The sequence below is a fragment of the Prinia subflava genome, chromosome 1 (genome assembly GCF_021018805.1).
Source record: "Prinia subflava isolate CZ2003 ecotype Zambia chromosome 1, Cam_Psub_1.2, whole genome shotgun sequence".
Classification (NCBI taxonomy): domain Eukaryota; kingdom Metazoa; phylum Chordata; class Aves; order Passeriformes; family Cisticolidae; genus Prinia; species Prinia subflava.
This window is the reverse complement of record NC_086247.1, coordinates 18015177-18040542: the sequence shown is the minus strand read 5'-3', so window position 1 is coordinate 18040542 and position 25366 is coordinate 18015177. Positions and strand designations below refer to the sequence as shown.

General features: G+C 42.5%; 1 protein-coding gene across 3 annotated transcripts in view; it reads right to left on the bottom strand.

The window, feature by feature from the left end:
- Positions 1 to 16034, bottom strand: part of RSPO2 (R-spondin 2) — a 105658-nt gene extending 89624 nt beyond the window's left edge. Inside the window, exon 1 of one of the 3 annotated variants that reach the window (XM_063425147.1) lies at positions 15253 to 16034. In XM_063425147.1, coding sequence (XP_063281217.1) covers positions 15253 to 15346 — 94 coding nt within the window. In that variant the 5' untranslated portion in view covers positions 15347 to 16034. The remainder of the gene's footprint in view (positions 1 to 15252) is intronic. The other 2 variants (XM_063425067.1, XM_063425003.1) reach the window with 2 other exon arrangements.
- Positions 16035 to 25366: the final 9332 nt, after the last annotated feature.

Sequence of the window (25366 nt, the reverse complement as noted above, 5' to 3'; positions counted from 1 at the left end):
TAGCTTCTGTATTTCAGATCCACTTAAATCACAGCAGGTTAGGTATCATCCTGAAAAATGACACAATGACTACAGGGCTTTTTTTAAATTCAAATGAGAATTCCCTCATAAAGAAGATAAAAATGTATTAAATTTACCTGTGTACTCTGAGTGCTTACCATTCAGTATATTTCAAGCAGAAATTAGTATTTGGCAAGGGCCTATTGATCTTTTTTCCTAATTTCATGGAAATGCAAATACAGTCTTAAAAACAGACAGACCATATGTTTCTAAAAAACTAAAAGCTACTTGGCTGACATTACATAGGTTATGTTTGCAATGTGAATAATGAGAGACTGCAGAATTAAAGAAAAAATAGTGGAAGTTCTGAGGAGGCAAAGACAGAAATGGAATCTCCTTTTCTTATATTCTTAATACAAGAAATACACATTCCTCAATTTTGAGAATGACTGAAAATTTTAAAAGCTATGTTTCCACTTTCAGATAAGGTAAATTTAAAAAGGTGTTAGTAACTCTAACTATGGGAGTCTTTGAGACATCTTCATTTCCCAGCCCAGCTCTGAGGTATCTGATAACACAGTTACCTCAGTTTGGAAGGGAATAAAACAAAATTTGGGGTTTTTTTTTTTGCAAATACATAAATTCTTCATGTAACAATTAAGTCAGACTATTGGAAAGACCTGCCTGAAATTGAAGACCTCCATCCTTTGCACATGAAAGTTTAAATGTCAGGATAAAATCTCATTTAAATACTTTCAGACACTTACCTAGTAAAGAAAACAGGCAGTAGTAGTTTCTGCACCCTGCAGAGCACTGATGTAGAGTCAAACAGATTTTGCTGTCTCAGTTCTGATAGACATTGACAGCACAAAAGTCTTCACATCAGATAGAGCCAGCAGTTTCTGAAGTTCCTAAATTATTGTTATGAATGCAATGTTCTACATGCTGGTCTATGCTCAGGCAATAAACTTGGAGGCAGGAAACTTATTTATGTGCTTATTATCCTTCATAATAACCATATAAATGCCTAGAGATTAACACTCCAGGACCTGTTAGCCAGGCATATCACTGATATAATTTAAACTACACTGTGATGTGTTTTAACACTACCCTCTACACTAGAGGTACTGAGGCACAGAAGGGAAAGACAGACTTGCAGTGCCTGCTTAAGCTGATCAATATTTATTAAAAAAAACAGAGGGAGAAAGAAAAAAGAACTTGTAGACACACATGCAAAAATCTGTTATGGGGTGGTGGGGGAGAAGAATCTGGTTTTAAACATACTGACCAGCTCTGTTGGTAAGAGAACCAGGCACCTTGGATTCAAATTTCATGCTCTCACCACTAAACCACAATCCCTGCAGAGCATTTAAGTAAAGCTGTAAAATGGAACATCAAACACTAAATGCAAAGCTCTAGGATGTATTTGAATATTATCAAGAGCATTCAACTAATCAGATTTCTTCTCAGCTAAACATACTCAAACAAAAGAAACATTATTTCACACACTAGAATATCCTGGGGATCTCTACATGATTACTACAAGGACAGTGTTTCTGTTACAAACTAAGAATGAATGACAAAAACAAGAAACAAACACAATAACAAGCAGTGATAACTATGTTTGTGGCTAAAAAAATGGTTAAATCTTAGTCACAATTTCACAATTTAGTGGTATGAGATGTAAATGCAAAAGAAGGTTAATTCTAAATAGTTCTGACATTAAATCATTGTAATATAAGTCTCATGAGAGACATGCTATTCCTCCACAGCACTGCATTTCACTGTGTGCTTTTTCTCACTACATATCCACCAAACTTAACTATGACTTAAGGTATTTTTAAGATCAAGCCCAGAATGGCATAGGCTATACTAAAGCCCAAAAATATAGACTCAGTTAGCATTTTGTGTAGAAAAAGAAATTTTGCAACAGAAATTTTACATGGAAATTTTTATACTGAGCAAAAGCATTATTCACTGCAGCAGCAGTCAATGCTTTAGAGGGAGGTATCAGAAACCTCTTGTTGGTAAAGGCAAATTCATCTCCCAGTTAAGAGTATTCCCAGACTGTGATACTCAAGTCTGTATCTAGAAGCATGAGATTAAGTAACTCCTCTAAAAAACATATAATCTTAATAGGAAATTTGTATTTTTTTATTACTGTGTAAAAGTATTACCTACTTTACCATTCAATAGTCAAACCTCAGATTTAGCAGGAATGGCTACAGGGGCCTGCTGAGGTGAACATCTTTCTAGTTGCATGATGCTGGCACCATCAGACATTTAATTTTCTTCCACCCCTATCCCAGTTCTGTAGCACACTTGAGTAAAAAGAGATAACTTGTGACTTGTTTTTTCAGAGCTACTAAGCATCCCCAGTTGTCATTCTCTTACTTCATTTTGTAACCCTAGGACTCTATTTCTACACCTGTAAGAGACCCCCATCACTTCAGAGAGGTGCATGGAAAAGCATCCTGAGCACTCTAAAACACTATCACAAAACAGAACACCACATGGTTTTCAAAGACACAATCCCAGGAATCATGTTATTAAGAAAAAGGTCACTGGATTTGCTAACACTACCTAATCAGAAGGCAAATATCATGGTGGATGAAATACCATTGCTACTAACTACTCCACTGGGTCTCCTCTGGGAATCTGAAGTGTCAGTCCATGTATTTTTTTTCTGAAGCTGTCCACATCTATGGATATGAACTACACGTGTAGCTGCTTATCAGCTGGAGTGTACACACTGAGCTTGCAGCACAGATAAAAGCAACAGAACACAGATGAAAAAAATGTTGACTTTAGTAATTAGAAAAAGCCAGCTGCAGCTAATAAGGAGAAGGAATGTTAAACTGAGACTTTTTTTTTTAAACTTACTACAGCTGAGACACAGAAGCCAAGTAAATCACTGGACTCTCACTCTATGACTGCTGGTGGAGAACTGTGCACAGAAGAACCACTGTAGTTGATCTGGTAGGATCACAAGCCCTAAACGGAGGTCTTCGTTCAGGTCAAGCTTTGGCAAATTCTAGTCCTTCTCAGGTGACATTACATGTATTCGACCACATCCAGCTGATCTCTTCAAATATTTTCCTTCCTCTCCTCCTTAAGCCTTCCAGAGTGTGTTTAAGTAGCACAGACTAATGTTATTTTACCCAATGAGCCTCATGTTACATCGGGCTCAATATGCAGTAGTTTCACTTAGCACCTGCTTGGAAAGCTATTGGAGAAAAGCCCTCTTCCAAAGTTGAAATAAACCCCTACATATTGATGCCACTGGTAATTACAATAACTGAAATTAAATTTGAAAGCAGCAAGGCTTTTTCCAGGAGTCTGATGAAAGAGTTACAGTCACTTAAGAGTTCTCAAGTACAGCATCAGCAAATTGACAACAATATCCCAGAGCAAGCACCATCTCAGGAATATCCACAATACCTGAGACAGATTGACATCACCTCCAAATTTACAATAAAATGAGGGAGACCAGAGTTAGGTCTAGTATCTTAATAATTACATTCACAGTGCACTCTTTGGTATTTGTAAATATTTGAGAGAAGAAAGATGGGGAAGCAAGGAACTCATGGGATGCAAAATTAGCATGACATTTTAGCATAACATAGATTTAGCATGGCATAAAAATAGGATTTTATTTTTAGAATATTATTTTTATGACAACCAGTGCTACTGCTAAATACCAAGAAGCTTCTCTGAGCTGATTTTAGTACTCCAACAACATTAACAGGATTGCAACTGCCCATGATTCCATCATTTATCCTAAGTATTCCAAAGGGAATGGACTTTTCCTCTCCACAGCTGGCTATTAAAAAAACAGGCTCAAGCCAGGTACCAAATACATTTCCAAACTATCGTTCACAGAATGGCTGAAGTTGGAAGGAACTTCTGGAGGTGAAAGGAACCACTTGGTCTAATTATCCTCCTCAAGTAGGGCCAGACAAATGCAGCTGCCCAGGACCAAATGTGGAGGACTTTTGAGTATCTCCAAGGACAGAGACTCCACCTCTCTGGACAACACCTGCCAGTCCTCAGTCACCTGCATTGTAAAATAATCTTTCCTGATGTTCAGAGGGTTTCTCCTGTGTTTTAGTTTGTGCTCATTGCTTCTTGTTCTGTTACTGACCTCCAGGCAAGAGCCTGGCCCTCCCTTTCAGCTACAGAGATGAGAACCCCTTTGTGCCTTCTCTGGACTGGAGAGACCCAGCTCTCTCAACCCTTCCTTGCAGGAGAGATGCTCCAGTCCCTTAATCATCTTTGCAGTCCTTTGCTGAACTCTCTCAGTACTGAGGAGCCCAGAGGAGGCCACAGCATCCAGCTGTGCCTCACCCCTGCTGCCTAAAGGGCAGTTCAGAGCACCAGGAGTGCTCCTTGCAGCAGGGAGCACTGCTGGCTCACACCCACCACAGCACCCACCACGCCCCAGGGCCCCTTCTGCCAAGCTGCTCTCCTGCTGGTTGTCTCCCAGCTTACAGTGATGTGTGGGGTGGTTCTTTCCCAGCTGCACAGCTTGGCACTTCCTCTTGAGCTTGGTGAGGTTTCTCCTGATTTCTCCAGCTTGTTGATGTCCTTTGGACTGGAGGTATTTTCCAGAATACTGATGGCATGAGATGCAAATACCAAGACATTTTTAGCAGAAGAACAGACAGTATCATCCTCTTCTTGTACTCAGTGCTGAGCAAAACTAGATTCCCTTTAGCACAATATACAAGTCTCTGTCTTGGGTTGCAGAGATCATGCAAAAGAAAGGGATAGAGCATGTAATGCCCAAATGCAGAATGATAACAGAAAAATTATCTTTCTTGCTCAAAGAGATACAGATGAGGCTGAACATTAATCTTAAATGGAGGAAATACTTTTTTGTGCAAGTACAGGCCCTCAGCACAGAGGGGCTACATAATCCAGTGAATATGAACAAATCTGAGAATCAAAACTACAGATCAGATACCCAGCTTTGTCCTTTAATAAAAAGGTTATTCTATGCCTCTTCTTCCTCTCCATGTGTCAGTTTTGTTTACCTGAATCCTTCAAAAGAACTATATATAATTTTACTACTCCACATCTGTACAGCACTAGACTAGCTGGTCTAAAAGGTCTGTTCACCTCAATAAAGGATTTTGCAGATTTGCTTCTCAGTTTCACACCATAGATTTTACATCAAAGAAGGTCATAGTTTCCTACTTCTATAAGAATCTATACTAAAACCAAACCAAAACAAAACAAAAACAAACAAACAAACAAAACCACCAGAGTAAAGTGGAGCCAAAGTAACCTTTACAGGAAAAAAAAGTTACTTTAAACACTACAAAAAATATTGGAGAAACCTCTGAATCCCTAACTACAGCCATAAGCATTTCCTAAAACTGAATTCCAAAACAACTTTAAAGGCCACAGACAAAATTCAGCAAACTCTGTGATTAATAAAAGAACTCTGATAACTATTTGTAATTCTGCAGTTCCATGATAGCTAAAAAGAGAAACCATGACCCAGTGTCATCTCAGCATCAGCAAAGATGCTGCACTCCAGCATATTGCAACAGTGCTGTAAGAAAGAGTCAGAAGCCAAAGCACCTGTCTAGATGCACCACTTCAATTAGATGCTGACATTATTTACATCCCTACTGCCATAATATTAACATTTCACACCACAAAGCTGCTTAGCATTTACAGAAAAGAGGAATTTATTTTCTGTTACCATTTTCATCGATGTATACATATATGAATCAGAAGCTTTACAGGTAGAAAGACTAACAATGAAGGCAATCCCTCTGACATCCTGAAGGCACCCTCTTACCAGGGAGGCAGAATTCCCAACACTGAACCATCTCAGGTAAAACCAAACTTGTATAACAATAATTGTACCCATGTACAATCAATATTTGCTGAACAACTTAAAAAAGACCAAGACAGATGTACAGTATATTTTGCATGGCCCAGGCAAGGAACTTAAGTTGAAGAACTGTCCTGCTGCCACAGGGGTAGATCATAACAGCAAAGGCACCCAGCTACCCTACTCCAAAAGGTGCCTTGCCTCAGATGTCCCTCCGAGTGTCAGCTTTCCTTACACTCAATAAAGCAGGGGAGAGAATGCTGACCATTTTGGAGAAGACAGAAAACCAAATTTAGAGGTAAAACCACCTCCTGAGAATTCTCCTGGTGAAAGTAAAACACTTAACCTGATGCAGACAGATAAATAAGCAAACCCTCAGTGAAATGCACTTTGGTTTAGGTTTGATGCAAGACTGAAGCATCTCAGATCAGAGGCTAGTTGTAAGTATTCCACAAAAACTGCTAAAAGCTTTAAGCAAACTAAAAGCAGCAGCTGCTGAGTTGTGCTGTGACCACAACCTAATGCACCTCGTGTGCATGGCAGTGACTGTGCCAGGTTACTCCTGCTGAGCCCAAACTGAACCCATGCCCCTCACAGTACCGGTGTAAACTCGGGTGTAAACTCGGGTGTAAACTCGGGTGTAAACTCACTCAGGTGTCTGGCATGAAGGGCCAAAGAACCTGTCTGCTATAGGAAGGGAACCCAGGATAGATTTCTGATTTCTGCTCTGGTGACCTTAGTGCAGAGGCTGTCACCCCAGCAGGGCCAGCACTACAGGGCCTCACCTCAGCTGGGTCCCTTCAGCATCTCAATAAAGACAAAGCAAAAGGTGATGGAACTTCAGTGCCTATTTAGAAGAGCCACAGCCACATGTTCAGCAGTGGAGGCATTGTGTAGGTTGGAAGGTTTATAATAAAAATATACGGTATCTACCAAAATTTGAGTAATTCCAGAAAGAGGAGCAGATCAGTAACACCGATGTTTACTAAGCACGACTGCTGTTCCAGTTGTTTCCATCTTGCCCATAAAGCTTTAGCATGGATGTGATGGGTGTTGTCAGCACTGCTATGCACGTGCAGATCCATCTGTGCATGCACAACAGCCCTGTGTCTGATGTGGCTGCTTTGGGGGTTTTTGGTATTCCAAAGGTGGCCACCATACGGCTGAGACGGCCATACATGACTGCAGAGTGTATGTGTGTGTGTGCAACATATTCCAGCCAGCTTTTCAACTCAAAAAAGAAAATAATGTGCTTGGATCAGGAAGTTTGTATTTCATGGCAGCACTGCAATTCTCTAACACAAATACACTTGTCCCTTTGCAGTGTAGAAGCAGTACAAGTATCTCCCAAGACATAAACACTGTCTTCATTGGTGCACATGGTCTACTCTGGAGTTAGTGCTTATGAAACTGTCCATTGATTAAAAAAACCACCAACCCAAAAGCCAACATCACAAACATTACTTATCTTCCATGTCCCGTCCTCCAACTCACTACAACGATGTTTGGGTCTGATTTTCATCAAGATGAAGAAAATCTTTACAATTGTCACAAAAAATATAGACAAAGGTAAATTGACTCAGTCCTTAAACCATGTGCTTTTGATTATTTTTAGACTTAAATCCTAGAGAGAAAAAATATTTTTACAAACAGAAAATCACAGTAGAAGTACTTTCTTGATATTTTGGATCTATGTTAACTACACATGAGATTTGCCATTATCCTCATCAAATAACACAATTCCACTCAAAGTGTGGGGGAAGGGTTTGAAACAAAATTACAGAACTGCTCACCTCTTCTAAATATTCTGTGTGTAACCTGTAATTGCTTATATTTCCCCAGTTACAGTCTTACCACCATTCCACAAAAACAACAAAAAAGGAAGGAGACAATATTTCCTCGTAAAAGGACAAAACCTTAGAGCTACATCAAGTACTTGGCTCTACGGAAATTTGTATTTCAAACAGAAATACATAACAGATTAATGACTGAAACAAAGAACATGAAGGTTTTTTGTACTTCTCACCAGATCTGAACAGATGGGATCTTAGAAACCACCCATTGATCACATAATCAAGGTACCTCAAACACTAATTGCTTCTCTGCTTTCCTGTAAAAATTAATCTCTTCCCCACACTATAATTCTATTCCTTTTTAAATATACTTTTGCATTTCACAGTTTGCACATTCAAGTCCACAAACAAGAGAAAAATTCAGAAAATTTAACTGCCAATCTTTCATATGCTGTCCCCTAAAAGGAAATTTTAAGCTTAAATTTGAGTTTAAGTAACAAGCACTTCCATCAAAATAGGGTAAGATTAAAGCAGAGCTATCTAAGTTCACTGAAGTGTTTCATTCAAGGGTTTTGAGGTAGAAACTCAAGGATGAGAGTGTGGTGTCCACACATCCAGAAGAGACAGCAGCTCCTTCATGGACCACAGTTTGACAGACAAAGGTCAGAGATGTGCGTAGCTGTTCGAAATCAAAGTGCCAAGACAGAAATCCCAAAGTAAGGACACACAACTAAAGTTTCAAATCCTCTTAGGCTCAGAGGAAAATATTATATTCCATCATTTCATAGGAGTTACACTTGTCATTTCCATTCCATATTCAGAACATGGGTTTCACACCAATTGAGTATTTTGAAGTAGTATTATGTAGAAATACTAATTTCTTGTAATTCCTCTATCCCACCCACCCCCTCCACTGCAGAAACTTCATTGGAAAGGTGACATTAGAGTGTTGGCAAACATGCTTTCCCTCCTGCCTCTCCTGTGCCTGACACTGTGTTGCATTACCATCTGCCTTTCTGGGGCAGATGCTGCAGAGACCACGCCCCTGATCGCTTTAAACTTCATTTCTCCTCAGAGTTTTGAAAAGTGTTAGTGGAAACAGACAGGAGCCAAATATTGAGAGAATAAAGTGACAGCTAGAATTCAAGCCAGACTTACAAACGACCTTACTGCCCACAGATATGCAAAGCTCAGCCAGTGTAACACTCAGTCTGATGGGTAAGTGGTGTGTATGGATGGAGCTGCCTGGACAAAGCCATCGTGCAGGCAGGAAAGAGAGAGCTCTGCACCTGCCCAATGCTGCTCACAAGCAAGATCCAAGTGACACTTCCACACCTCACTGCCTAACATGTATTAGTTAGAATCCAAGTATCAAAAAGTGACACAAAGGCTATTCCATCTTCTACACTAAAAGGTACTTGGGAACAGGTTTAAACCCACCAGTACCGTCCCAAAAGGTGACAGATTTACTCCTCTTGCACAAAATTACTTTGCAGCACTACACTGACACCAAAGCATTACATCTGCTAAACACATACTACAAATACAATGAGCATACAAACCATGGCAGCACCTAATTTCAGTGTCTAAGGCAGTCCATGACGAAAGGATCAAGCTGTTACATTTGTGCATTATCAACAGCCAACACATATGAAGCCATGCTTTTCACTGAGAAAAGGATTAGCAAATACTTGGAGCCTGGACAAATACAGAGGGTGCTCCAACTGTGCCTGAACAAAACTCTAAGGTGAAAAGAAAGGGCATGCTTGAAGAATTAAATTTATTTAAAAAAATACCTGAAGCTAATTCAATCTTTAATACAGGAGATATTAGAACTTTCAAGAACTATATCTGTTAAAGTTAAGAGCTGCACCAACACTTAATTTTAATATAGGTGGTGGATCCTTTCTCATTGGGGGCTGATTCCAGTTTAGTTCAGGGGCTAACACTGAAGACATGTACAGCTGAACTACACTTCAATTACAGGTAGAGGTAATCAAGTAATCTTATCTTCTATTTATTTAGTTAGGAGTATGCTTTATCTGATCAAAGGCAGGCACCTACTGTAGGATGAGTTAAATTGTACCATCCCTTTGATGGACTGCACCAATTAGCATTATATTAATTATAAAAGAAAATGTAGACCTTCATGTTCCAGTCAGCTCCCTGTAGTCACCTAAATCCCACCCCAGAATCCAAAATCAAGCATTTTTGGAAAGGATGTTATGGTGAGCTATAAGCTTTCAAGCTGGAGGTATGGTAAAGCTGGGCAATGCTTTCAGCCTGTGATGATCTGCAGGTTAGACCAGACAGTCCCTCCGGTTAGCTAAAGTTTTTGGTATTAAAAAATAGCAAGATGATCAGAAATGAAATGCAGACCTCCATGGGATAGTCAGAGTCTTGGGAGAAAGAGCAAGAGAAAGAAAAGATCCAACAAAAAAACAGCCCATTGTTTATTTTATTATTCTTTAAATTTTGATAGCAAGCACCTCTCCCACTTTCTACCTTTTAAATAATTTCATATTTACCATATTTTTAAAGGCAGCTTATGTAAACAAGACCATGCTATCATACTTTAGTGTAGTAATTATGCTGGCCTGTATATTGTAGATGACACACTGAATTGAGAAACTGCATTCTTGCTCTTATCACAATAATGTCCCTATATTAGTGTAAAAACTCACTTTCAGTACCTGTCATGCATTTTGAGCTGCTTTAGTGAGAGTCTTCAGCCAAGCCTTAGAAAATGTGTATGCCCTCCATCCCCCAAAAAGGGAAAAGAGACAGTTAAGTTTATCAAGCATATAAATCTAAGCTCTTCATCATAGTGCAAATCCTTCAGCAGGTTTTAACACAAAAGCATGTACACAGACTTCAGGGTCTGATCAGGCACACCCATCTAGCCCAGCATCCTAACCCCAAGTGACCTATAATGGAACCCAAAGGAAAGGAAAGCACAGACCAACACTGTGCCAGAATATGCTCCCCATCTCTGGCTTCCCCAGTGACAGGTCTTGGGACACCCAAAGGTGTCAGATGCAGAGGACCTGCCCCAAGTTACCCTGCCCAGCCTCTGGTTGCTGAAGAGAGTCACATACATACCAAGGCCAGCAGGATATCTTTAAAATACTATAAGCACCATTACAAACCAACTTTGGGAAGCTGAATCAAACACCTAAACTTAGATGTCTGTTTCGACAGTGAATCCTGCTCTTGGTGTTTTGAGCATTCTTCTGCAAATCTTCACATACCATTTGAGCATTGCTTATCCACAGTACCACTGCAGCATTAGCTAGGTCACTATTCAGTCACTCACACAAATTTTGATTTCTGGCAGTTTAAGAAACTTCCTCAGATGTACCCAATAGTAAGTGTAAATAGCCAAAGGTTTAAAAGTTTTAACTTTTCAATGGTTACAGCATTAGAATATTCTAACTGCTGTAGTAATGATGTATACATGAAGAATGATTAGTAACTATCCTAAGCACAAGTCTGAAGGACAGAAGCTACACTCAAAAGCATTTCTCCTGATCATGAGTGCCTGAAAAATTACCACTTGTGTTAGCATATCTCAGTTCTTTTACAGGTTCTGTTACTTTTTTTCCTCAGGTGTGACATGAAGCAGTTTATCTCGAAATACAGCTTCCACATATGATTTTAAGTCTTAACCCACAGATAAAAAGTTAACCATCCTTCAAACATAAAACATGTTTCAACCTCAAAGAGAGGAGGACAGAATAGCTAATAAGAGCTAGAATATTTGCATAATGCTAGACAATTAAAAGTCATGTAGTATGACTTTTTTTGAGATAAATTACTCTTTAGGAGCTAGTATAGCCTTTGTAAAAGCAGATGTGGCATTTATTTCAGTCAAGTATTTCCAACATAGTTTCTTTTTCCCTAATGCTCATCTATCATCTATCTTTCCCAAAGCCTGACCATACAACCTAGCTGAGACAGGTTCCAAGATTATCCCAAGTAAGTAGCTTGCTAGGAAAGTTAAATCACAATCCCCAGTATCCAAGGAGGTTTTTCTTCTAGTTGAAACTCCATGTAACAGGTTCCTGTAACAGGTTTGTGGTCAAGATTCCCATCTTACACTATAATGATAAAGATGTAATTGTCATAATTCTGAACCCAGTAACTGTGCCCCTCCATTTATGCATACTCTTCAATAACCACTATGCACAAAGCTGTACTGAAGTCTGAGAAACCCTTGGGAAATTTCCTGCCCCAGGTATTCCTCCTGTTTCCACCTGTGGCTATTTTGCCATCACCACTGTCACTCATTACTCACTCATTGCCACAGGTATTCCACCTTCATGTACCTCTAACACAGAGTGTAAGCACCTAAGAGAAGTATTCACCTTAGCCCTCATGACACTCCATGAACAGGAACTAAATGGAAATACAAGTATTTTGCAGCCACAGGTTTTGAGTTCTTGGATATAAACAACTTCTGGTTGTCAACTATGTGAATGTGCCCCATTCACTTTTTTATTACTCCAGTGTTGGCCTTACCAGCTCTCTCAGTAGAGAGGCTCTCTGTAGACTCCTGAGTCTTCTCATCAATGCAGGCATTGCTATCATATTGACTTTTTTTACCTTGGGGAATTTTGTTAGCATCTGTTTCCTGATGGCTGTTTATAATTATCCCCATACTCTCTTCTGCCAAAACTCTTGTAGAATACCATCACACCTCCCAGCAAGCCAGCCTGAGAGTCTTCATTTCTATGCACCCCCATTTTGACTTGTGGTACTCTTTGGAAAAGTTGTTTCCATTACATTTCTAAGGGGAAAATGCACCCTGACATTCAGTGACATTCAGTGAAATGCTAAGACATGAAGCTGTCCATCTTACACTGACTGCCAAAGAGAAATCCAAAAAAGAGATGTAAATTTTCGTTGAAGAAGGCTTTACAAGAGAAACAAAAAAAAAAAAAAATCAAGCTGTCCAATTCAACAAGAAAAAGAAAGATTAGGCTAAACCAGCTGTGATATTACACCACTGAGCTTTAAGCTAGGTAACCCTTAAATAGGTTTCCAAATATCTTCCACAGGAAAGGCAAAAAGGCCATCATTACCTGCTCAGGGCAGTGACTTCCAGAGGGAAAATTTGGTGGGGTGTTTTAAGGAAAGTAAGGCTCTGTTCTGAGCAACTATGCAAAGCAACCTTCTAATGAGCTGAAAAAGTAACTAGGAGCAGCAGTGGAATAAGTAGAGCCTGTTGATTATTACATATTTAACAAAAAATTTTAATGAAGTGACACTGACTAACAAAACACAAATCAATGCAAGGTATGAACCACTTTCTAAACCCTATTTTATTATTCTCCTTCTACTGCAATGTTGCAAGCCTTGATTTGGGAAAGGTTTGCAAGCAGATGGTGAATGAGGAATTCTGGGAACATCTCCCCAAATTTACTTAAGTTTTCTTTACTCGTGTATTCTACATGAGCAACAACTCCACACAAACGCCAATACAAGCATATACACTTAAAGTGTACGGTACATTTCACTGCTTTAAAAAAATCAGCTATACATGATATTTTGCCCATAATTCCAGACTGAATGCAATTGATTCCTACCACACAGGAGACTCAATCTACGCCAAAAATTGTATTTCATTAAGAAAACGATATTATGGAGCATCTGAGATCATGTAACAGACAAAACAGAATGCCAGAGAAATTTTAACTGCCAGTACCCCACAGTGACTGCCTGATTATTAGCAGATGGGATACGGAAAAATTGTGAAATTATTGGAATTTTGGGTCCTGTACGAAAGCATTACTTCAGACTAGATGTGTCACGGCAAATATCCATTATAATTTGAATACATTCTTAGCTGGTGCTTTCTGTGCTTAGAACTGGCTATGCTTACTTCTTTAGACTTATTAACTGAAAAAGACTGCATTCTTCAAAGCCCAAAACAAAACCCTTAGGTGATAGCACAAAACAGTGCCAGTAAGTCAACTGTCAATACCAATCGTATTTATCCAATAACTAAACTAAAAACTAATTTAAATCAATCGCCTTTGCAAAAGCCAACTGTTCAACAAGCACAACAATTGGTCTAGGATCAATCAGTGAACATGAGATCAATTAAAACCAGCTTAAGTTTTTGTAGGAGGACAATTCACACAACTTGGGTTAGATGCCTATTCATTTCAGTGCTCCCACAATGCAGCCCTTAAGCTCTGTTGTAAAGCAGAAATACCACTATCACCCTCCGCTGTCTAGCCAGCACTCTAAGTAGTTCCACATTTAATTAAAGACACAGTATACCCTTTGTTAGCACAGATAGTCTGGTCACTTTAAAGGACTGCTATCATTTTAGCCACACACACATAAATTAAACTCTGGAAACCATCTGTTGAAAAACCATCAAAATCAAACTGCCTTACAGTTTTATTTGTACCTACTCTGAGGTGATATATGCATTAAAGTGCAAATAATTTTCTTCTCACAGTTTTATCACTATTTGTAGCATCTTAACACTGGAGATATTGGTCCCGGCTGGGGACCTTTCCCCTTCTAAATAATACCACTAAAAGTGCAATTCTTTTAGAAATACAGATTTCTCAGCAGCTTGAGCCACCTGATTTTCAGCTAACTTAGAAATGTGAAGGGGATGCATGACCGACAAAATAACAGGAAAAGAGATGGAAAAATAATCCAGAATATGTGGATAATGGAAATATTTTGTAATAAAGTGAACCTCTCTACCATTAAAAAAACACAAACAAAAACAAACAAACAAACAAAAAAACACCCACACACAAGCAAAGCAAGCCGAAGCCTCGGCCAGGCTGCCAGGCGGAAGGCGCTGCAGTAACCTCTCCGTCCACACGGGAGCTGTACTGGCACATCGCACCGCTCCGGCTCCCAGGCTCCAGCATCCCGACACCAGCGTTTAGGGAACCGATGCAGCCCCAGAGACCGTTTACGTCTTTTCCTCAGAGGGATCTGCGCGTTTTCAGCAAAGCTGGCGGCACACAAATCCCCCGGGCGCTGGGCCAGGCGCGGTGCGCTCCGAGCCCCGCGGCAGCGGCACGGCGGTGCGGGAGGATGTAAGGGGAGAAGCCGCCTTTCCTCCTCGGAAATGTCCGCGGAGAGCAGTCTCAAAGTCCGTCCCATGGACCCGCGACTCCGAACCGCGCGGGCTAGCAGCGATCCCCCGGCAGCCGTGAGCCGCTGGGCGAGGAGCGACAGCGACATCCGCGACGTCCCCCGCCCGCTACGGCCCGTCCCGCGGGGGGCAGCTCCAGCGAGACCCCGGCCCCGCGGGGAGAGCGCACCATGGGGGCTGGGGGCCGCGCCTGCCGCTCGACATTCCCGTCGCCGGCGATCCCTTCCCATCGGAGCTCACGTCCACGCCGCTCCTCCTGCTCCCGGCTCCACCTCCGCAGCGGGACGGCGGCGAGCGGCCCCGCGGAGCGCTGGCCCCGCCGGCCCGGCCCCGCGCCCCCGGGCTCGCCCCGCCGCCGCCCCCCGTGCCGGAGCGGGGCCGGAGCGCGGCTCACCTGCCCGGGAGCGGCCCTTCCCCGCGGGCGCTCCCGCGGCTGCCCTTCCCCGCGGCGCCCCGGGCGAACGGCCGGCGCCACTCACCTCTCTTGCTGCGTCTCCAGCGGCCGGGCTGGCAGTGGCCGTAATCCATGCAGTTCAGGATGATCAAGGCAAAGGAGAAGAGACGAAACTGCATCCTGGGCCGCTGGGGTGGGCAGCAGCCTCCTCCGGCGGCGGCGAGGGGCGGCGAGGCCGGCGGCGCGCAGGGCGAGGAGGGGCCGGCGGAGGGTCGCGGGGCAGCGGCTGCCGCTGGGGACCGCAGGAGTTTACACGCCTCCCGCCGCCCTTCTCGGGCGCTGCGAGCTCACCGCCGCTTCCAGCATCTCCCTGTGCTGCGGGGAGAGAGAGGTGAAAAACTCGGACCCGGGCTCTCCGGGCTCTCCCCTGCTCTGCCTCTCCCCAGAAGCGAACAGGCAGAGAAAAGTCACAGCCCGGGTCGGGGCAGGAGCGGGGCCGCTGAGCGGAGTCACCGAGAGCCCCAAGCCCGTCCCACAGCGGCCGCCGAGCGCTGCGCCGGCCCCGCGCCCCGGGCCGGGCTGTCAGCCGGGGCACAGCGCTATTTATCGCGGCTCGGCGGGGCGCTCCCCGCCCACCCGCGCTCAGGTCGCGGCTCGGCGGGGCGCAGCCGCCCCCCGCCGCCGCCCCGTCCCGGCTGCCGAGCGCGGCTCCGCGCCGCGGGGCAGCCCCACGCGGGCCGGCCGGGGCGGGTGGCGGGGGCTCCCGGGCACATGCGGGCGGTGTCCGCGCCGGGCCCCGGCCCCCGCCTCCGCCCGCTCCCTTTATGCGGCGAGGCGGGGGCGCGGGCGGCGGGGCCGTGCGGGCTCCGCGGGATGCGCGGCTCGGACCGTGGGTGGTGCCGCGGCCCGGCCCTCCCGCCGCCCGGCCCTGGCGCCGCCCGCGCCCCCGCCCCGCCGGGCCCCAACGCCAGCCCGGCCCGAGAGCCGCGGGTGCTTTTTCCTGGACGCTCTTCCTCGGCGGGCTTCTCCCTGTTCCCGCAAAGCCTCCTCGTCCTTCCTCTTCTCTGCCCTGCTTACAGCCTGGGGAAACCTACTCTCCTCATTTCTCGCCCTGTTCTGCTTTTGTCTAATTTATTTCCTCCTTTCCCTTTCCATTTCTTCTTAATAACTATGTCTTTCAACCCTGGATTTAAGACCTTGATTGATTTATTTTGCCCACCCCTCCCCCCCTCCCTTTCCTTCTGGCTTCCTAAACTCTGAGCTCACATTTTTCAAAGTCTCTTCCTTGAAACACCACTTTCACTGTGTTGGCAAATGGCTCTAGAAGTCCAAAAGTGTGACTTCAGTAAGTGAATTGTCCTGGTTTCTAGCCACATCTCCACTTGGCAAAGGTATTGTAAAGCTAGTAAAATGGGAATCCTAACAGTACAGATAAGGAAGGCTGAAACAAGACGGAAGCCAAAAGTTTCCAGGTAAATTTAGTTTTGATACAGGAAGGTCTGTTAATTCCTCATGACATTCACTGCACTGACTCCACAGTGCCATTAATTTCCCTGCTCCTCACTCACAGCCTGTTCCCAGCACTACAGGTGGGGACAGACCGTGACTCTTTGCCTGTGGTGGTTGTCCCGTTGTCCTCATGAGCCCCGAAGGACCCGGAGCTCCGTGCAGCAGGTGCCGAAGCTGGGAGGCAGCGTGGATCTGGTACAGCTGGGGCAAAGCCAGCGCTAGTAAACGCAGCTGGATCCAGGATCGAGGCTGGGTCTGTGCTGGGTGCTTCTGCTCCTCCTTCTTGCCCCCTCCCCCCAAACCCCGTGCCAATAATTCTGGTGCTGAAATACCTGAGCTGCCTCGGGATGGAGCCAGCTAAGTTCTCACAAAAGCAGATGTACTCTTTCCACAGTAGAGCTGGCTTTAGAAAGAGCATAACTGCATTCATGTGGCACTGTGCCTAAGCCAATATCTCGTGCTAGACCCAAGCTGGCTTTTCATCCATGGCCTGAACATCTAACCACAGATAAATGACATCTGACTGTATGGTGTTTGCCATACCATCCTGAGACCTCAGAATCTTTTACTGCATTTGTTGTATAGTATTCCTCTGGAGTGGAGAAGGATCAGTATCATCAGTTTCCATACTGAAGACTGACTTACAAAGAGAGTAAATAACTTGCCTGAAATCAAAAGGGGCCTATGAGACTGTGTCCTGAGTTTTCCAAGCTCTCAGATATTTCTGTAATCCCTGTGCTGCTCTTCTTTATATTTTTCCAGTGTATATCAGTTGCACTACACTAGTTTAATCACTAGTATAAAGTACAAAGATTTTTTAAAGTCACATTACAGTAGGGATTGAGTGCATCCTCAGCAAGTTTGCAGAAGACACCAAGCTGAGTGATGCAGCTGACACACAGAAGGATGGGATCCCTCCAGAGGGACCTGAACTAGCTCAAGAAGTGGGCACATGGGGATCTCATGAGGTGAGAGCAAGGTGCTGCCCCTGGATTGGGGCAGCCCCCAGTCAAGAGCAGCCCTGCCAAGAAGGAATTGGGGGTGCTGGCAGATGAGAGGCTGGATGTGAGACAGCAATGTGCTCTTGCAGCCCAGAAAGCCAAACATGTCCTGGGCTGCATCAAAAGCACCATGGGCAGCAGGTCAACAGAGGCAATTCTGTCCCTCTACTCTGCTCTCGTGAGAACCCACCTGGAATGCTGTGGGGTCCCCAGCACAGGAAAGACATTGACCTGTTGGAGTGAGTCCAGAGGATTAGAGGGATGGGCACTTTTTCAGGAAAGCCTGAGAGAACTGGAATTTTCCAGTCTGGGAAAGAGGAGGCTTTGGGGTGACTTAATTGCAGCCTTCCAGTACCTGAAGAGAGCCTACAAGAAAAGAGAAGAGAGAATTTTTACAAGGGGCTGTAGTGACACAAGGGGGGGGTGTCTTCAAACTGAAAGAGAGTTCTGTATTAGCTATTAGGAATATTTTTTTTTTACTGTGAGGGTGGTGAGACACTGGCATAGATTGCCCAGAGAAGCTGTGGCTGCCCCATCCCTGCAAATGCTCAAGGCCAGGTTGGATGGAGCTCTGAGCAATCTAGTCTAGTGGAAAGGTGTCCCTGCTCATGGCAGAAAGGTTGGAACTAAATGTTCTTTACAGTCCCTTCCAATCCCAGCCATTTTATGATTTTATAAAATATTTTCTGATGCAAAATATTTATTTTGCAAAATATTTATTTTGCATCATTTATTTTGCAACCTGTCGTTGTCAGGTTACCGTGTGTGAGATTCCATTGTGCTATGCAGAGAACCAGGACCTTTCAGTGTTGTCATAATCTAAGAACTGAAAAGATGTGACCTGTCAACTAATTAACACAGATCTAAGAAGTCAGTCAGTCAAAGTCAGTCTAGTTCAGTGTCAGTGGTATCCAAGTGGGTTTGGAGTGGATGCTAAGGGAAAGAGTGCCAAAACAAGGCATGTATATACGTGGTTTATGGTCTTTATTTTCCCCAGTCTACTTAAACAGTGAAACTTTTCCATAAAACTTGTAACTGAGGACATAATTTATCTCAGTCAAGTGTGTTTACTGTCAACTGGAGCTCTCCAAGATGTGTAGTCTCTGTATCCACTCTAATTTCATGTACCATGTTGTGTACCCTAGACAGCTGAAAATGAGACTTTTTGCATTAGCTCTATGTTTAGAGTATGTGCTTGCAATTTTCTGATGCAGAAATGGGAAATGTGCCAGCACCCAGCACCCTAGAGATCCTCCCAAGCTTTAATGCCAGGGAGAGAGAGAGATCAAACTACAAGAAGGGGAAATCAAACAATGGTGTTACCTAAGCTTTTGTGAGAGCTCCAGGAATTAATCTCCTTTACTGTTTCACATCTACAAACCCATAATTATGCAGCTTTGACTCTACAACAGTTATCTAGAGCCTTGGAGTCCTTTTTGCAAACAGTAATACCAGGACCTCCCCACTTACACAGCTCCACTTCTGGAAATGTCTGAAATAAAAGTATGAAAGGGCTTTCTGCCAGGTGTCCTGCTGGCACTGAAGATGACTGACATCTCTCAAAGTGTGGTGTCAGTGGCCTGGAAGCCAAACCAGAGTCTGCATAGCCCAGAACATTTTTACAGTCAGAGGGAAAAAAGTCAGGGGCTCCAAGAGGTTGAGAAGCAGAAGAAGGAAAAGTACTGGGATGAGTTCTGTAGGACATGGTAGACCTCTGTCTCTGCAGCTGTACTTCAAAGAGCAGAGGGGAACTGACTGCAGATATAGCACCTTGTGTGCACTGCAGCTCTAATGAACACTGTCCTCGTGCTAAGGTGGCCTTGGTCACAGTGAGGGACTGGGGAAATTATCTGAGCAGGTTCAGTTAACACAGTCATAGAAAGAGTGCTTTAGTCAAGGCCCAAGTAGATGATGTGGCAATGATTGAAATACCAGATGATGACAGTCTGGGCAGCAACTTTAGCAATGGGGATAGCTAAGAATGGGAGTATTTTACACAGATTATTCAAAACTCTCAGCAGCCAAATTAATGTAATTGAATAGTGCTGAGATGATCCATTATACACTGTTCAGAAATCATATTATTTTCTAGAACTAAATTTCAGTTCATAGAAAGTTAATTTTTATGTGTTGTGCTCCACAGAGGTTTCCCTGACTGTAAAAGATCTCACCTTCTACATTTCAGCTGTATTAAAGCCAAAGCACTGCTGCTTTTGTAATATAAAGTAATTGTAATTAAATCTTTCCATTCTTTGTTGGGCTCCATAGGATTTGATCTGTAAGTATCCTAACTTCATCATTTTAAAATGAATGACACTAAGGTTTAAAAGAAATTTCTCCATATTCTTATATCTGGGCAACTCATTGCTACATGAAAGTTATGATCATTCCTAAGACCAGAATCTCAGCAATAACATGTAAGTCTTAGCAGCCTTACATTGCAGTAGAAAAGATATATCTTTATTTTCAGTGAAAGAAATGAATGAATCTGACAAGCTTTACATCTAACCTTCAAAAAGAAATATATTCATATAAATTCCAGGTTCAAACTTTTTTATTTCCAAGTCAATTTTCACCTTCTTTAAATTCTTAAAATACACTTAATTCATTAGTTCTTCAAAATGTCATCTAAAACAATAACAATAATGGAATATCATGCCCAGTTTGGGGTCTCCCCAAACCAGAGCAAGACTACTGGAGAACCACAATGTTTGGGGGCTGGAGCACTAGTCCTATGAAGGAAAGCTGAAGAAGCTTGTTCACCCTGAAGGAGAGGATTTAGAGGAGACCATACAGTTCCTTTCCACACCTATGAGGAGGTTCCTGAGCAGGAAGTGCCAGGATCCTTATGGAGGTGCTAGACAGAAGAACAGGGGATAATGGTCATGTACTGAAACAGGGGAGGTTAGTGCTGAGTATAATAGAAAATGATTTTCCCTCTGAGGATGAATGAGAACTGGAAGCAGTTTGCCCAGAGAAGCTGTGGACTCTCCTTCCTACAGCAAGGCCTTAAGCAGCCTGGCCTGGCCTCTGCTGATTGTGCTTGCTTTTAGGAAGGGGCTGCACTCAGGACCCCCCAAGGCCGCTGCCAACCTTGGGGATCTGTCAATCCTGTAAAATCCATGAGCTCCCAAAACAGGCTGAGAGTACTCCCCTGCACACCTCTGGACACCCACGTCTCTTCCATCCAAACCCTGGGGAGATCAAAATATTTTTGTCCTTCTGGCTCTCCTCCCTCTCTGAAACATGACCAAACTCCGTTTTTTTTTACCTCCTTGTGCAGACTTTGCTCTTGCAGAGCTTCCAACAGTGTCCATGACCATTTTGCTTAAAGAACAAATTCATCAATTCATCAAAGCTGTATGTTTTTATTAAGGGCTCAGAGAAAAAAAGATAGGGAAAAAGAGATAACTCTAAAATAACTTCTGCAGCTCTCAAATGTAATTTTCAATTCTTTCTGAGAAAAAAAAAAAAAGAGAAAATAAAAAAAAGAGAAAAAAAAAAAGGAAAGAAACACAGAAAATAGTAAGCAAAAGGTATTCTAAAAGGTGTGTATCCCCCATTCCCAGTTTGGACTGGCACCAGACTACCAGTTCCTGCCTGCCAGGTTTGGGCACCATGTTTCACTTGGAGTGTGCAAGAGCCAGAGCCCTCCTGTGTGGATGCTGCATTCTGAAGGTGAGAGTTCAAATTCCAGCCTGGCAGCTGCAGAAAATCCACTTCTTTTGGAGAATGGTGATTTTAGTTTGCCAGCATATAGATCAGAAAATTACTGAAATATTAATGTATAACAAAGTTCAGGCTTTCTGTTCTGCAACGCTTTTCATGGCACTACAGCTACAGAGGAGGTTTTCAACACATATACGGAGGTTTAAATTTGCTCTAATATGGCCTCAACAGCACGGCTTCACAAGGACCTGGAATGCAAAAATGAAATGGTGAGCTGGTACTTGCCTAGTTTTTTTACAAAGATTTTACATCATGTGTCCTAAGCTTTATGCAATCACTGCTTTATCTCTTATACACATAGAAACCCATATCTCCCCCTCAAAAAAATTGTAGAGTAACTGAGTTTGGAAGGGACCATGGAAGATCATCTCTTGCTCAAAGCAGAGCTAACTTCAAAGTTAGGTCAGGTTACTGAGAGCCTTATCTAGTTGAGGTTTGAAAAAGTTCAAGGTGGAAGATTGCACAGGTTCTCTCGTTGATTTTTCCAGTGCTTGTCCATCCTCATAGAGAAAATTTTTGCCATATCTCCAGAGAAAACTTTCCTAATTGCGAGTTGTAATCACAGCCCTTTTGCTTTTCTCTGTGAACTCCATCTTCTTATAAACTCCCTTTTATGCCTGAATATATGTATATGTTTGTAGATATATATTTGTGTTGAATAATATATATAAGAAATATGTATAAAAATTGTATATATATTTATAATCTATCCTGTTTTAAATGTATGTTTACTTTTTATTTCTACTTTGCTTTTCCTCTGTTTTATTATCATCAAATGGAGAAAATATTTATGATATTTCTTAAAAATTACATCCTTGAGACTAACCCTATCATCTTGAAATGTCTCGTTTGTTTTCCCACTGTTTCTGTTGGTTGCAGAAGGAAAGGGAGCAAAGATGATTGTGTACTTGTAAACTCAGAACTGCTACCACAATGACCAATGACAATCAAAAGTGGCTCTCAAAATGAGAAAAGTAATATGATGGAAACTTTTTTGTTGAAATGTCAGAATCTGTGGATTATTTTCTTGTAACAGAAGCATTGTTCAGCATAGGCAAATGTGGTATTCAAGAGCTTTTCTTAATAACCTTCTAATTTAGTAACTGGCTTTGGAGATGTCTTCCAAGTACAATTTAGAGATATTTACTATTTAATGTTAGTAAAGGCTAAGTGTTAAATGTTGTGATGTTAAATGCATGTTTTCTCCAGCATATCTATTTAGCAATAAAGTGATTGCAATACTTGTTGGAATATACAAGAAGTATCTCTGCCAAATGATAATAAAGAAGGGAGTCTTAAAAGAATTTTGGACAGTTGAGAATTCTTAGATAAAATCCTGAAATTTGTGTAGTTAGTCTACACCAAGTTTCAAAAGTAAAATTGCCTCCAGTAATAAAAACATATGTTCAAGACAGTTTTATAATCTGCAGAATATTATACTTTTCCACTGTCACATCGTTGTTTAGTCCAAACAGCTCAGGAAAACAAATCAAAAGAGAACTCATGAGCATTCTCTCCAAAACACTGTCACCTCCTTCAGCCCAGCTCAGGAGAGAGCCTGGAGCAGTAGGTGATCCTACTGAAGGAGTAAATAGTGACAGGAATAGGAAAGGGGAGCGCGATCTCAGTGCTCTTGGGATGCCAGCCCCAACATGACCTTGCACAAATACCTAAGTACAGAAATGAAGGGTCTTAGTGAAAGGGCAACAAAGGAGCTTTGTCAGTTTTGTCAGAGATGTAACTGAAGACATATTTTTAAAATGTGAGAGCCACAAAACACAGCTTTTAATTTTTAAAAAAGTGCAATAAACCACAGCAGAATATTGTTTTGTTTGAGCTTTATACCCTGCCAGTCATGATGGGAGCTTTTACTTCATTGCAAGTTTTGGAGAACTGTACCGTATCTATCTTCTGGAACCAAAATTAGACTAAATTCTGTCCTTACAATAAAATAGAGATAAACCATAAGGGGAAAAAAGTGAAAATTGAGGGCCATAATTCTTCAGAACAATTCTTCAAAGTAAAATTAAATTAGAGAATAGGGCAGAGGAGCTGTGATGGCTGCCATTCCAGCAGTACCCCAGGGGCTGAGAAGACTGCTGGAGCCAAGAGCATGAACCACAGCACATCAGTAGTTGTAGCCTGTAACCATGCCTACTTTCTGATGATCAGCAGAAAGCCCATAAATCGTGCTCCTTAGGGACTGGAGGGCTTAAATAAGTATTAAAGGACTCAGACATACACTGGCAGAATAATGCATATGATGATCTAGAAGATTTAATTTCTACTTTATTTTGGACATTTTTTTTCTGTCCACTGAGCCCTTTAAAGCAGAGGAGTATGTGAGGCCATGCCAAATGCAGATATTTCACTTTCCATTCCCTGAACTCAATACTGAAGTTTTTTAATCATCACTTTGAGGGATTTTTTCAGATGAGATGGACCTTTGTGTTGATTTTCATTATTTAATGTCAACTTCTCTCCTTGGGGAAAATACTGAGTTTGGATATTTTTTAACTCACATGAAAATTAACAAAGAGAATATTACAAATCACATGGTTGAGTCTAAAAACAGCTACTGATCATCTTCAATGCCCTCATGACAGTCCCAAAACTTCCTTTACCCCAGTGCTGGTTTGGCACACATCTGGCAGATGAATATTTTCTGACTGATAGCTGGCTTGATGAATACAGCTAATAACATCTCTGGGCCCAAGTCCACTCCCTGCTGTTTAATAGTGCTGGGGAACAGCATCTTGCACAGTAAGCATTTGTTGAAGTATCAAAATCCACATTTTATCTGCCCCTCGTGAGGGATGCAGAGGGATGTGGCTGGGACAATTTCAGGCAAGGGATTTTTAAGAGGGAATTCATGTTGTGCTACTTCTGGCCCCTTACAAAGTGTCACCTTCAAAATTTAAGATGCCTTTAAAATATTAGGAAAAGATAAGGTACCTTGTCTGTTATACCTTATATATATGGGATAGAAACCAGGGGCTAAACGCCTGAAAAAATGTATTTGAATATCTGCAACTAAATTTTGCCTGAATTGCTGCACCTAAATCCAAAATGGAAATAACCAATGATAATAATTAAAAAGCTATCTTGGCTTGCTTCTCAGCTGGAGGTTTTAAACTCCATAACATCATTTAGCTTGATATTCTGAAGGCTTTGCTTCTACCTCAAACTGGCATGTGTGGAAGGCTGAGAAGCTCTCCAGCAAACACATTATCAAACCTTAATAGAAAAACAAACATGAAATGTGTATCCCTATTTTCACTGCCCCTAGCCCTGGCAGTGTGGTTTATCAGATGCATTCTGAGAAAATATCCAAGAATGGTGTCCTTGCAAAACATGGCTGAGGTAACTTTGTTGTTAGACAGCAACAGTACCCTAACACTACCCAAGTGACTATTTCCCATTTGCTTCATGATATCAAAACCTACATCTCTGCATGTATCCTAAGTAATCAGTAGTGGAAGGCAGGATGGGGACAAAGTGATCTAAACAATCCCCAGAAATCAGGATTTGTTAGACTAGAAAGAAGCAGGAGAAAGATCTAGGAAAGATCCATGCATGACTTCCTGTTTCCTGTCCTCCAAAAGATTTATGTTTGCATTCATCAGTTACTGCCAAAAATATTACCTGTGTCCCACTACAGAAAACCACCTTGGAGTGGAGGCTAGGAGCCCTCAGCTACAAATTGCCTTTGGAGCAATCAGCCCATGACAAGCTGTCTGCAAACATTGTCCATGACATTGCTGTAAGGCAGCAATGCATCTCTTGATGATTCCAGCTAGGGAAACACACAGCTGCCAGTGCCTGTGGAGCAGTACATGTGGATCTGAATGTGCAGTGATGCTGAGGAAGTTCTTGAGTACCCATCTCTCACCCCCAGCTGCGTGGCTCAGCCTGTAAATTATTGCACAGAATAAGCTGATTTGGAAGAGACCCACAAGG